The 13,858-nt window shown below is 39.7% G+C and overlaps 1 protein-coding gene across 1 annotated transcript in view; it reads left to right on the top strand.

Annotated features, from left to right (window-relative positions):
* Positions 1 to 13,858, top strand: part of LOC139277085 (CDK5 and ABL1 enzyme substrate 2-like) — a 51,264-nt gene that overhangs the window by 16,840 nt on the left and 20,566 nt on the right. Inside the window, exons 2-3 of the mRNA XM_070895097.1 lie at positions 6,081 to 6,173; positions 13,566 to 13,643. Of these exons, the coding sequence (XP_070751198.1) occupies positions 6,081 to 6,173; positions 13,566 to 13,643 (171 nt within the window). The remainder of the gene's footprint in view (positions 1 to 6,080; positions 6,174 to 13,565; positions 13,644 to 13,858) is intronic.

Consider the following 13,858-nt stretch of genomic DNA (forward strand, 5'->3'; position numbering starts at 1 on the left):
AGCCACATGAGATATTATGGTAGATGACCAAAAGCGTGGTCAAAGAGGTAGATTTTAAGGAGGAAAGGGAGGCAGAGAGGTTTAGGGCCTTGGCAACTGAAGGCACAGCCCTGTTGATGGGCAAGGCCATGGAGGGATTTGAAAACAAGGATTAGAATTTTAAAATCGAGACATTGCTTAACCGGGAGACAATCAATGTAGCAAGCACGGGTGATGGATGAACAGGACTTGGTGCAAGTTAGGACATGGGCAGCACAGTTTTGAATGACCTCATGTTTACAGAAGGTACAACGTGGGAGGCTGGCCAAGAGTGCATTGGAATAACCGTGTCTAGAGGTAACAAAGGCAAGGATGAGGGTTTCAGCAGCAGATGAGCTGAGGCAGGGGCGAAGTCGTGTAATGTCATGGAGGTGGAAATAGGCGAATTTAGTAACGGCACAGATATGTGGTTGGAAGCTCATCTCGGGGTCAAATGAGACCAGGGTTGCGAACAGCCTGGTTCAGTCTCAAACAGTTGCCAGGGAGAGGGATCAAGAAACCAAAAACAAAGCCCCAAAAAAGGAGAAAATGATCAGATGAAGAAAATCCAAACCAAAATATATATTAATGGCCAAGAATGTAATTTTAAAAATGGAGGTCAAGTCATTTATTTAAAATAGAAAAATCATGACATTGTAGCAATAACAAACATTGCGGCAACTGAGTCAGTTCTGACCTTTAAATATACCTCGGTATGAAACTTTCAGAAGGAACAGCGACTGAGAAGAGTGCTATTAATTAGAGGCAATAGCGCATAAGGATTTAAATAGAGAAATCGTCCAAACAGAATCCCTTCGGATTGAGCTGAGGAATTGGTTGCATTACTCTGTATTAGACTGCTGGACAGTGAAAAGAAAATTGAGGATACAGGGTATTTATAATTACAGATTAGAGAGCTAGGTATTCACAATAGAGTTACAATTGTAGGAGATGCATGAGGCTGGGGATTTCTTTTTTAAACTGTGTTTAGGGCTGTTTATTCAGTCAATATGTTGCTTCTCCAACCCTGGTTGTGGGGAGTGAAATAGGCAACCTAGAAATAGGGGAATATTTGGGAAGTAGTGACCACAATATAATTAGGTTCAGTGTAAGAATAGAAAAGTTGTTTTTTTAAGTCAGCGTACAAGGGAAGTTGAGGGTGGGAGAAAACCACTTGTAGTGAGATTACGTTACCAAAGTTAAATGGTGGGGGAAGGTGGTGGAGAGAGAATCACAATCGGAAATATTTAAACAGAAGGTGAAAAGGGTACAAATGTAGTATATTTTAAGAAGGAAAATGGGTGTGTGTTGAGGCTGGATTTCCACTGATGAAAAAAGAGATTAAATCAAATTTGAAACACAAAGCAGCATCTGCAGGTTAGATAATAAACATAAAAAACAGATCAAATATAAAGAATATAGAAAAGTTATGGAAAGGGTGTTTAGGGAAAAGTGAGAGAATTAGCAAAAAGCATAAAGGGCAATAAAAAGCACTTTTGTAGATGGGATAATCAAGGTAGGAGCAGGGCTGCAACGAAATAAAGGAGCCATGGTTGTCTTAGAAAATGGAGGGATGGCGGAGATACTGAAGTACTTTGCCTCAGTTTTCAAAAAAGATAGATATTGAAATTGTAGAACTACCAAAGTTGAATGTAGAGCAGCTAGTGGAGGTTATTATTCAAAGAGAAGTAATGCTAAAGAAGTTGCTCAAACTAAACATCACTGGTACCTGATGGTTTACATCCAAGGACAGTGAATGAAGCTATGGAAGAAATGATAGCAGTTCTGACTAGAGTTCCAAAATGTGATAGAAAGGAAAGTTGTACCTCAGGACTCGGGTGTGAAATATAACTCCCCTTCTCAAAACGGAGACTGAAATAAACTAGTAAATGATTGGCTAGTCTTATTTCAGTTGCTAAGCTATTGGTGTATAAAACAAGATGACATTGCTTAACACTTGGGAGAAACGGACAGCTTGATCAACTGTTGTAGATGTCTCTTGAAGAAATAAGAGGATGGATAATGGAAATGCATGGATGTGGGTTATATGAATTTTCAAAAGCATTTGAACAAGTGAAAAAGAGACTTGGGGCATAGATAGTGACAAACAAAATTGAACAAAATGTGGCCGTATGAATGGAGGTTAGAATGCAAAGAATGGGGTAAACTAAAGTTTCTCGAACTTTGTTTGACATTAAATTTAGTGATATGGAAAATTGGCAAGGATTGTGAAAAGTTGCAGGAAGCTGTAGAATAAATAGCAGATTGGTGGAGATACAGTTCCATGCAGAAACCTGTGAAGAAATGTATTTTGTAAGTAAGAACAGGGAAAGAGAAATGCACGTTGAATCGTTAAGATTTTAAATGTAGTGCTGCAGAGGGTGGTGTACAGATATGTGTGTCATTAAAAGGTGCAAGCACAGGTAGATAAGGCCATGAAGAAACATTCTAAAAACAAGTTGAAGATTATCACAAAGAATTAAAGAGATGTTAAAAATACTCTTTATATAGAGGATGGTTAGAATTTTGAATTCTCTGCCAATTACCAGATAATGTTTGGCTTCTCATTTCAGTATTCATTGTTTTGAGACTAGTACAGGTTCTACAATAACTTGCATTTATGTAGCACCTTTAATGTTTTTTTAAGAAGTCCCAAGGCACTTACCGGGATGAGGAGGATATGTGGGCAGTGAGGATAGTGTGTGGGATAAGATATGAGTGGCAAACTTAAATAAAAGTGGAATTTATGGAATGTACAGAATGGGAGGCCAGTGAGGAGCACATTGGAATAGTGACGAATGGAGGTGATGAAGGCTTATACCCAGGTTATAGCAGTGAAAGGGCTATGGTAGAGTCAAAGCAGGCAGTGTTATAGGGTTGGAAATGTGTTTTCTGTGATGGAGCTGTTTATGGGATCTGAAACTTAGCTCGGGCGAATGGGATGCAAAGGTTGTGAACAGTCTGGTTCAGCCTGTGTGTGATGGGGGAAGCAGATGGTATCGATGACAGTGGGGTGGAGTTTGTGGCAGGGACCAACGATTGGCTTCCGTCTTCCCTATGCTGAGCTAGAGAAAATTATGACTGATCCATGACAGGTATCGGACAAGCACAGCACAGACACAATCAAAGGGTCAAGAAAAGTGGTGGACAGTTGGAGCTGGGTGTCATCGGAGTGCATGTGGAAGCTGGTCTTGTATTTGCAGCTGTTACCAAGGGGTCGAACATGGATAAATAACTGGGGGAGTTGGGGAGGATATATTCTTGCCCCTGATTCAGTGTGTGTTTGCGTTTCTGGTCACTGTTGGCTCCTGATTGCAATGCTGGGCCAGTTTCTGCTCATTTTGCCCCTTTTATTCTGCCTTTTTAGTATATCTGTTTGAAAATCTTGAAAGGGGAGGGAGAAAGGCATCTATAATTCATGAATCTGACACTTTGGTGCAATAATGACATGTGTGCTGTTTTAACGCCTAAACTATTCTATAACTGACCTTCAAGTATGAAACTGCAAGTGTTGCATATACAACAAAAGCCCATCTGTATGGCAGCTCTGAATGACCATTTGTATGCTATAGTTTGGGAGAAAGTCTCATTCTTAAAATGGGTTAATCTCCAGTCAAACTAGAATCTACTGACTCAAACCAGTTTTGCAGCTGCCGCAGGTATGCAATGCACAAGCCAATTTTATTTTCAGAACCTTGTGTGAGCATGTTGGTGATCACAGCGAACCTTTTATGGTGTGCTCTTTGTGAAATTAAAAAAACATTAAGATAGTCAAAAATTAACTTTTAGCAATTTGCCTGCTTCCATGATGCATACTTAAGCTGACAGTCAGAGGCGGTAAAGTACAATATTTGCTTGTATTATTGTCTTGTATTAATTTAACTAGAAAACTATTTTCTACAGGATTGCTGTCATAACTTTTAGACTTTTATGCTGAAAGTGACGTGCTAAAAAATATATAATTCAATGTGAAAAATGAGGGAATTCAAACATTTAAACCTACTTGTGTCAAAATTTAAAATTGAATACTTTGAATACAAATTAAGTACTGATCCAGTCAAGGATACAGCACCATTGAGTAACATTGTAAATCTTTTTGGGGATGAACAATTATTTAAATATAGTTAATGGACTTTGAAGGAATTGAAAGAGAAGTTGAGGCAGGGTAGACCTCCGCTTAAATCTGGACCTCCTGTGTTTCTTCTCTTTCCCCCCACCCAGGTATCAATAATAATTTCACAAGTTGAAATATCAATCATTATGGATTATGTCACGAAAGAGCTGTCCATCACTTAGCTTAATGTAGAGCCTAAGGAACTCATCAACAGTTGCCACCATAATGCATTGCGTGTGTTAATGGACTGCCTGAGACTTTCATAGACCCTGTTCTTCATTTAGTTTAGCTCATCTAAGAATAGGATTGAAGAATTAAAATCTGTTACCTGGCCATGGGGAATTTTGGCTGATTTCTGTACTCGTGAAATGAAAGTCTCATCCGAATGACGACACCCCCGACAGTGCAGCACTCATTCAGTACTGCACTAAAGGGTCAACCTAGATTTTGTGCTCAAGTCGCTGGAGTGGGATGTGAACCCACAACCGTCTGACTTGGAGGTAGTGTTGAGGTTAATAAAGGCTGAGTTGAAGCAGCTCTGCTGCATCCCTGGTCATGGGGAAAGCTGAAGGTGATGGCTATGCGCTGAGCTATATTGTGATCGCATTATGCCAGATTCCATTTATGCATGCAAGATTGATGCAAATTCCAGTTGAAAGGAAACAAACCCTATTAAAGAGGTAGAAAATACAACACTTGGGAGAGATTCAGCTGCAGCGAGATTTAAATCTCTATTTTAGATTATTCTAATTGGCTCACTTGTACATTTAGCACGGTCAGGTTTCTTCTACTGTACTTAGCTCCTTTTAGTAGATGTATACAAAACTTCCAGCTGCCTGATGAATTGTGTGTAATAAATGACTTGTAATAAGCCATTACTACTTGTACCCTGTCCTGGCCATCACAAACTGCAGTCCAAGTAATACTCTTAAGTGGTATTTAGTATTTTCTATGATATTGCTGTAAGCTGGCTACAGGCATTAACCTGTCAAATGTCCATATCACTTTTTCAATTTGACTTGCACATAATGCTCACAATTGTACTTTGTGTACAAGTTTATAGATTAACATTAACCTGGTAAGTAGAAACAGTAATTAGTTGTGTGTGCTGATAAGTAGCTACACATCTCAAGACCTTGATGAACCATTTGAGTTTCACTTTCTTCAAGTCACTAGCTGAACTGCTTAAAACACACACAACTATGTTGTGCATGTGAAGGAGGAGAAAAAAAATTGGCAATCTTCTCTAACCTGGAATGTATGCCATGCCCAGACTCTTAGAAGATGATTGAAGTATAATGCAGTTCTTTTAAAGGAGAATGAAAATTTGTCTGATTTTGGTGCTTTCTGATGAGCCTACAGAGGCTTCTTTATACCAGCATTGACGTTCCTGGTAATAGTTAACATAACGGTGATTGTTCAGTGGGGACATCACGTATCACTTACCTAACATGTTGTGGATGCCTTTACCACAGTACCCATCACCAAGAAAATACAGATTAGAAATTGAGCAAAGCTGGCCCCATCAACTTCAAGGTGTACATTGATTAGAATAATAGACAACTGGGAGTTATTATGAGTTTTGGCTATGGATAACTTAAAATGTTGCATTTTTGATTTGTGATTAACAGTGAGATTTGAACTATGGGGATATCTCATCAATGAGTTTCGATCTCACTGTAAACCATAGGGACAAACCTTGAGCATTTTATAAAAGTTATTCAAACGTTTAATCAGTTTCACATCATCAGTCACTTTCTTTGTGGTTGAGCTTCTCTTTCTGTTCACAGAAGTTGTGTGTCTCAGCTATGTACCTCAAGAGAGGTTCTATTCAATGACTGGTATTTTTGTTGACCGTGTGGAAAATCTTGTCTGCTCAGCTTCTTGTCTTGTCTTGTAACTCTCTCTCTTGGTGCCATTATTTAACAAACTTTTTTTTATTTTACAGAAGTAGAACTTCTTCAGGATCTCCCCATCCAAAAAATACAAAGAAAGTTCACTTTATCAAAAATATGCGGCAATATGACACAAGAAATAGCAGGTAATTTGTATAAAAATAGTCATACCAAACCTTCAAACATACCAAACTTCAGCAAATTGAATGAGAAGTGATGATGCTAGTGGATTGGTGTATCTTAGCACTTCATTAAATGTGTGTGTGTGTGTAACTTTTCCTCTTTAACAGCCATGGCTTCATGTTTATCATTGTAGTGTGAATGCACTACAATGTAGTATCGATGCAAAGCAGTTTTATTTTGCATCACTACTGAAGTCCTAGTGTGAATGCAGCCTGAGGCTGGAGTTGGGGAACCAGCCTGGCAATGAAGTGGGTGAGACTGAGGCCTTGACATTTTATTCATATAGGTACTAATGTTGGTGCAAAGCTTCAACCATTTTGTACTGATGCCAAACTTGTATGGTAAATGTATCCGTAATTGGAGCCCACAAATTCTAGAAATCCCATTCCAGTGAGGTTACGGAGTACAAAAAGGTAGTAGAACATATACAAACCATTTTTCTTGTAATGGCAGTGTGGACATTTATATTAAGTGACTATGTTCCATATCTGTGTGGGTGTCTACATTAGAGACATTTCCTCAACCGAATAGGCAACCATTTAACAAAACCTGCATTACCAGGGAGAGTGAAGATTGTTTTGTTAGCAGCAGATGAATTGCTACTTTATGTAATGATTAAAACCTTCAGCTTGCTACTTTTTTATTTTAATCTCTTATCAGAAAGAACCCTTAACTAGGTTCAAAATACGAACTTTGCTGTTATTAGAATGTTCAGATGTTTCCCTACTTGGGCAGTTCTTGCAATACAATTGCTACATTTTATCCACCTTCAAAGAAGCTAAGCTTCATGATATATGCTTACCTACAGCAAACTTGATGTGTATATTTTTGTGTCCAGCCCAGATGCCACACTCAATGTTAGTATTTGTGTGTGACATATTTCCTCAGGTAATGGTACACTTGGAATAGAGAGACAAATGTCATCAATACCCTACTTCATTGAGCTCCACTCAGGGAAATAATTCATACCCATACAATCTATTCCCCCCAACGCCACTATCCCACTATGAACTCCTTCCTTCCCCTGTGCCTTGTCCTCATGGCCTTGGCCTTTTACCAACAAGCAGCATCAACCTTTTTCATAGAAACATAGAAATTTACAGAGAGAAGGAGGCCATTTCGGCCCATCGTGTCCACGCCGGCTGACAAAGAGCCGCACAGCCCTTGGTCAGCTGCCCTAAAGGTTACATACAAACCTATGAACAATGACGGAAAGGCAAAGAGCACCCAGCCCAACTAGTCCACCTCACGTAACTGCGACACCCCTTATACTGAAACATTCTACACTCCACCCCAACCGGAGCCATGTGATCTCCTGGGAGAGGCAAAAACCAGATTAAAAACCCAGGCTAATTTAGGGAGAAAAAATCTGGGAAAATTCCTCACTGACCCATCCAGGCGATTGAAACTAGTCCAGGAGATCACCCTGGCCGTATTCTATTCCCTGCAGTACTTACCATTATATCTGCGCCGTCCAACAAAAGGCATCCAGTCTAATCCCAATTACCAGCTCTAGGTCTGTAACCCTGCAGGTTACTGCACTTTAAGTGCCCATCCAACCATCTCTCAAAAGTGGTGAAAGTTTCTGCATCCACCACTCTTCCAGGCAACGAGTTCCAGATCCCCATAACCTCCTGTGTAAAGAAGCTCCCCTCAAATTCCCTCTAAACCTTCCACCAACCACCTTAAAACTATGCTCCCTTGTAATAGACCCCTCCACTAATGGAAATAGACCCTTACTATCCACTATGTCCAGGCCCCTCAATATTTTGTATACCTCAATGAGGTCTCCTCTCAACCTCCTCTGTTCCAATGAGAACAAACCCAGCCTATCCAATCTGTCCTCATAACTAAGATTCTCCATTCCGGGCAGCATCCTAGTAAATCTCCTCTGCACCCTCTCTAGTGCAATCATGTCCTTCCTATAATACGGCGCCCAGAACTGCACGCAGTACTCCAGTTGTGGCCTAACCAAAGTATTATACAATTTAAGCATATCCCCCCTGCTCTTATAGTCTATGCCTCAGCCAATAAAGGCAAGCATTCCATATGCCTTCTTAACCACCTTATCCACCTGGCTTGCTACTTTCGGGGATCTGTGGACAAGCACACCAAGGTCCCTTTGTTCATCGACACTATTAAGTGGCTTACCGCTTAATGTGTATACCCTTTCCTTATTAGACCTCCTAAAGTACATCACCTCACACTTCTCTGAATTAAATTCCATTTGCCAGCTCTGCCCATCTGACCAGTAGATTGATATCCTCTACAGCCCATGATTTTCCTCTTCATTATCAACCGCACAGTCAATTTTAGTGTCTTAATCATACTCCCTATATTCAAATCTAAATCATTGATATATACCACGAAAAGCAACGGACCCACAAAAACATCCATGAATCATTGCCCTTTGCTTCCTACCTCCAAGCCAATTTTGGAACCAACTTGCTACTTTGCTCTGAATCCCATGGGCTTTAACCTTCATGACCATATGGGACCTTATCAAAAGCCTTGCTAAAATCCATATATACTACATCGTTACCACTACCCTCATCGACCCTCTTGATTACCTCCTCAAAAAATTCAGTTAGGTTAATCAAACATGAACTTCTCTTAACAAATCCGTGCTGACTGTCCCTAGTTAATCCTTGCCTTTCCAAGTGCAGATTTATCCTATCTTTCAGGATTTTTGCCAATAATTTTCCCACCACTGAGGTTAGACTGACAGGCCTGTAATTACTCGGCCTATCCCTTTCTCTCTTCTTAAACAAGGGTACTACATTAGTAGTCCTCCAATCCTCCAGCACCATGCCCAGATCCAAAGAGGACTGGAAAATGATGGTCAAGGCCTCTGCTATTTCCTCTTTTACTTCACTCAACAGCCTGGGATGCATTTCATCCAGGTCTGGGGACTCATCTACTTTCAAAGCTGCTAAACCCCTTAATACTTCCTCTCTCTATTTATTTCATCCAGAATATCACACTCCTCCTCGATTGCCCCTTTCCTTTGTAAAAACAGATGCAAAGTATTCGTTAGGAACCCTACCAACATCTTCCATCTCCACACAAAGATTATCCTCATGGTCTCTAATAGGCCCTACCCTTTCTTTAGTTACCCTCTTACTCTTAATATATTTATAGAACATCTTAGGGTTTTCCTTAATTTTACAGGCCAAGAATTTGCTCTCTCTTAGCATTCCTAATATCCTTTTTAATTTTGCCTCTTAACTTTAGAGGAATATAAAAAGATTCTATAGTATTTAGCCGTTGGTATATGACATAAGCATCCCTTTTTTTCTTAATCCTCCCCTGTAAGTCCCTAGACATCCAAGGGGCTCTAGAATTATTTTTCCCAGCCTTTTTCTTTCAGGGCACATGTTTGGCCTGAGCCTTCCAGATCTCCTCCTTGAATGCCTCCCACTGTTCCGACACTAATTTACCCACAAGTAGCTGTTTTCAAGTCCACTATGGCCAAATCACTCCTTAACTTAGCAAAATTAGCTTTTCCCCAATTCAGAACTTTTATTCCAGGCCTATTCTTGTCCTTATCCATAACCAACTTGAATCTGACTGAATTAAGGTCACTGGCACCCAAGTGCTCTCCCACTAATACCCCTTCAACCTGCCCAGCTTCATTCCCCAAAACTAAATACAAGTCCGCCCACTCATGTTGGGCTTGCTACATACTGTCTAAAATAGTTCAAGAATTCCGCACCCTCTATACCCTTCACACTAACTTTGTATTGATATGTATTATTATTTTAAATGTGCAGGACTGATTTCATATTAGTGTCTCTTTGGGTAAACTGTGGAGTGATATGCACTGACTTAACTAAACAAATGGTGCAAGCATATAAGAACATAACATAATAAATAGGAGCTGGAGTAGGCCATTTGGCCCATCGAGCCTGCTCCACCATTCAATAAGATCATGGCTGATCTGATCAGGGACTCAGCTCCACTTCCCTGCCCGCTCCCCATAACTCTTTACTCCCTTATCGCTCAAAAATCTGTCTTTCTCCACCTTAAATGTATTCAATGACTCAGCCTCTACAGCTCTCTGGGACATAGATTTACAACCCTCAGAGAAGAAATTCCTCCTCCTCTCAGTTTTAAATGGGCGACTCCTTATTCTGAGACTATGTCCCCTATTTTAGTTTCCCCTATGAGTGGAAATATCCTTTCTGCATCCACCTTGTCGAGCCCCCTCATTATCTTGTATGTTTCGATAAGATCACTTCTCATTCTTCTAAACTGCAATGTGTATAGGCCCAACCTACTCCACCTATCTTCATAAGTCATCTCCAGAATCAACCTAGTGAACCTTCTCTGAACAACCTCCAATGCAAGTATATCCTTCCTTAAATATAGAGACCAAAACTAGGTGTGGCCTTATCAATACCCTGTACAGTTGAAGCTGGACTTTGCTTTTATACTCACTTTCCTGCCACCACCACCCCATGCAATAAAGGCCAACATGTTATTTGCCTTCCTGATTACTTGCTGTACCTGCATACTAACGTTTTGTGTTTCATGCACAAAGACCCTCAGGTCCCTCTGTACTGCAACACTTTGCAATTTTTCTCAATTTAAATTGGCAGAAAAAATAGAAAAGCAAATTACAAAGTGGATAACCTCACATTTTCCCACATTATACTCCATCTGCCAAATTTTTGCCAACTCACTTCGCCTGTCTATATCCCTTTGCAGATTTTTTTGTGTCCTCACAATTTGCTTTCCCACCCATCTTTGTATCATCAGCAAACTTGGCTATATTACACTCGGTCCCTTTATCCAAATCATTAATATAGATTGTAAATAGTTGAGGACCCAGCACTGATCCCTGCGGCACCCCACTTGTCACTGCCAACCGGAAAATGACCCATTTATCCCGACTCTCTGTTTTCTGTTCGTTAGCCGATCCTCTATCAATGCTAATATATTACCCCCAACCCCGTGAACTTTTATCTTGTGCAGTAACCTCTTATGTGGCACCTTATCAAATGACTTCTGGAAATCCAAATACACCACATCCACCTATTCCCCCTTATCCACACTTCTCATCACATCCTCAAAGAACTCCAGCAAATTTGTCAAACATGATTTCTCTTTCATAAAACCATGCTGACTCTACTTGATTTGAATTATGCTTTTCGAAATGTCCAGCTACTGCTTCCTTAATAATGGACTCCAGCATTTTCCCAGCGACAGATGTTGGGCTAACTGGTCTATAGTTTCCTGCTTTTTGTCTGCCTCCTTTTTTAAATAGGGGCGTTACATTTGCTGTTTTCCAATCTGCTGGGATCGCCCCAGAATTCAGGAAATTTTGGTAGATTACAACCAATGCATCCACTATCTCTGCAGTCACTTCTTTTAAGATCCTAGGATGTAAGCCATCAGGTCCAGGGGATTTGTCTGCCTTTAGTCCCATTATTTTACCAAGTACTACTTCATTAGTGATAGTGATTGTATCCCTCCCTATAGCCCTTTGATTATCTACTATTGGGATGTTTTTTAATGTCTTCTCCCGTGAAGACTGATACAAAATATTTGTTCAACGTCTCTGCCATTTCCCTGTTCTCTATTATTAATTCTCCAGTCTCATCCTCTAAGGGATCAACATTTACTTTAGCCATTCTTTTTCTTTTTATGTACCTGTAGAAACTCTTACTATCTGTTTTTATATTTTGTGGTAGTTTACTTTCATAATCTATCTTCCCTCTCTTTATCATTTTTTTTAAGTTGTTTTTTGCTGGCTTTTAAAAGTTTCCCAATCCTCTGGCCTCCCACTAGTCTTGGCCACATTGTATGGCCTTGTTTTCAATTTGATACCATCCCTTATTTCCTTAGTTAGCCATGGATGGTTACCCCTTCTCTTACAGTTTTTCCCCCTCATTGGGATATATTTTTGCATCTCATGTACTTCTAATTATATTTTTTAAATAGTACTCCTTTCCAAGGCAGAAACAGAACACTGGTCAAGTGACCATAGAATGTAGAAAACATATCCCAATCGTAGAGTTTTACAGCTCAGAAGGAAGTCATTCAACCCTTCACAGCTGTACCTACTCTCTGGAAAAGCTATGCACTAAGACCTGTACCCTTAGTTTTAATTGTTTTTTGAATATTTATTCAGTCCTTTTGAAAAGCTATTCTGGATTCTGCTTCCAATGCTGTTTTTGATGGTGAATTCCATATCCTAACAACCCTCTCTGTATTTATTTTTTTTAAACTCTCTTAACCCCTCTTTGCATTTTTTTTGTGATCTTTAATTTTTGCCCTGTAGTTACCAATTCACCACCCAATGGAAATACATTCCTCATTTGCCTAACCAAAATCTCATCATTTTCGACATCTCTATCTAATCTCCTCATAGCCTTTCTTCTAATAAAAAGAGCTCCAGTTTCTGTAGTTTCTCCTAATAAAAGCTCTCGTCCATGATATTATAGTGGATCTTTTCTGCACTCTCCATGGCCATAACTCCTTGCCCCACAGTAAGGCGCAGAAAACAATATACTATTCCAACTGCAGCCTAACTAATAAATGTATTTACCTCACACTTCTCCACATTAAATTTCATATGACATCTATCTATCCAATCTACTAACCTGTATTTGTACTTCAGAAGTCCTCGTCACAGTGAACCTAAAGTCCTGATCATATATATTAAGAGCATTGGTCTCAACACTGACCCCTCAAGTACAGTGTTATTTACCCCTCTCCAGTCTGAAAAACCTCCATTAATCGCTATTTTTTGGCTTTTTGTCTTGTAACTACCTATCGAGGCTACCACATCCCTGGCTTAATGTCATCAAGGCACCTTATCAAAACTTCTTTTCAAAATCCATATGCACGACATCCACTGAATTTCCGGCATCACTACACTGTATCATTTCCTCAAAGAGCTCTATTAAACTACTTGACTTTTACAAATCTGTGCTGGCTGCCCTTAACTAAACCTAAGTGAGTAATAATTGTATCCTTATTTTGGAGCATACATATGCAGGTTAGGCTGGCTTGCATATTGTTACCTGGTTTATCCCTTTCCACTCTAAGCAGTGGTGTTAAACCAGCCAACTCTCCAGCACTCGAGCACAACTTGCATATCCAAGTATGTTTAAACAATGTGGTCAGACCAACACATAACTCGTGAATGCTGAAACTGAATGGTGTTGTTATAGTGTGGACAAGTTGCAGGATATTCTATTGTCGGCTACATATTCTGCTGTAAAATATTTTTCCCCTGAATAGTCTTCAGGTCATGGTGTGTAAAGATTACACTTAATTATTTACTGCTACATGTAGCCCTTTGTGCAGTTGTGAACTAATTCACGATTTTCTTGATTTCATTTAAGGATAGTTCTCATCTGTGCGAAAAGATCACTGTGCTCAGCTTTTTCTGTACTGCCTTATGGAGAATGTAATCAGAATAGGTAAGAATATTTTGTTTTAAACTGAATTCGAAAGTTGGAATTTTCTGTTGTACTGGATAAAATCATCACTTTCTTTATAACTTCTTTATTACAGAAGTGAAATCCAATTCAATCCAAGGGTCTTTCACACCACTCTTGTAGCATCAGTGTAAAGCAACTTTGCTTTGCACTGTCACTGCAGTTCATTGTGTAACTGCAGCCTGAATCCTGATTCC

Source organism: Pristiophorus japonicus, chromosome 12, assembly GCF_044704955.1.
Source record: "Pristiophorus japonicus isolate sPriJap1 chromosome 12, sPriJap1.hap1, whole genome shotgun sequence".
Taxonomy (NCBI): domain Eukaryota; kingdom Metazoa; phylum Chordata; class Chondrichthyes; family Pristiophoridae; genus Pristiophorus; species Pristiophorus japonicus.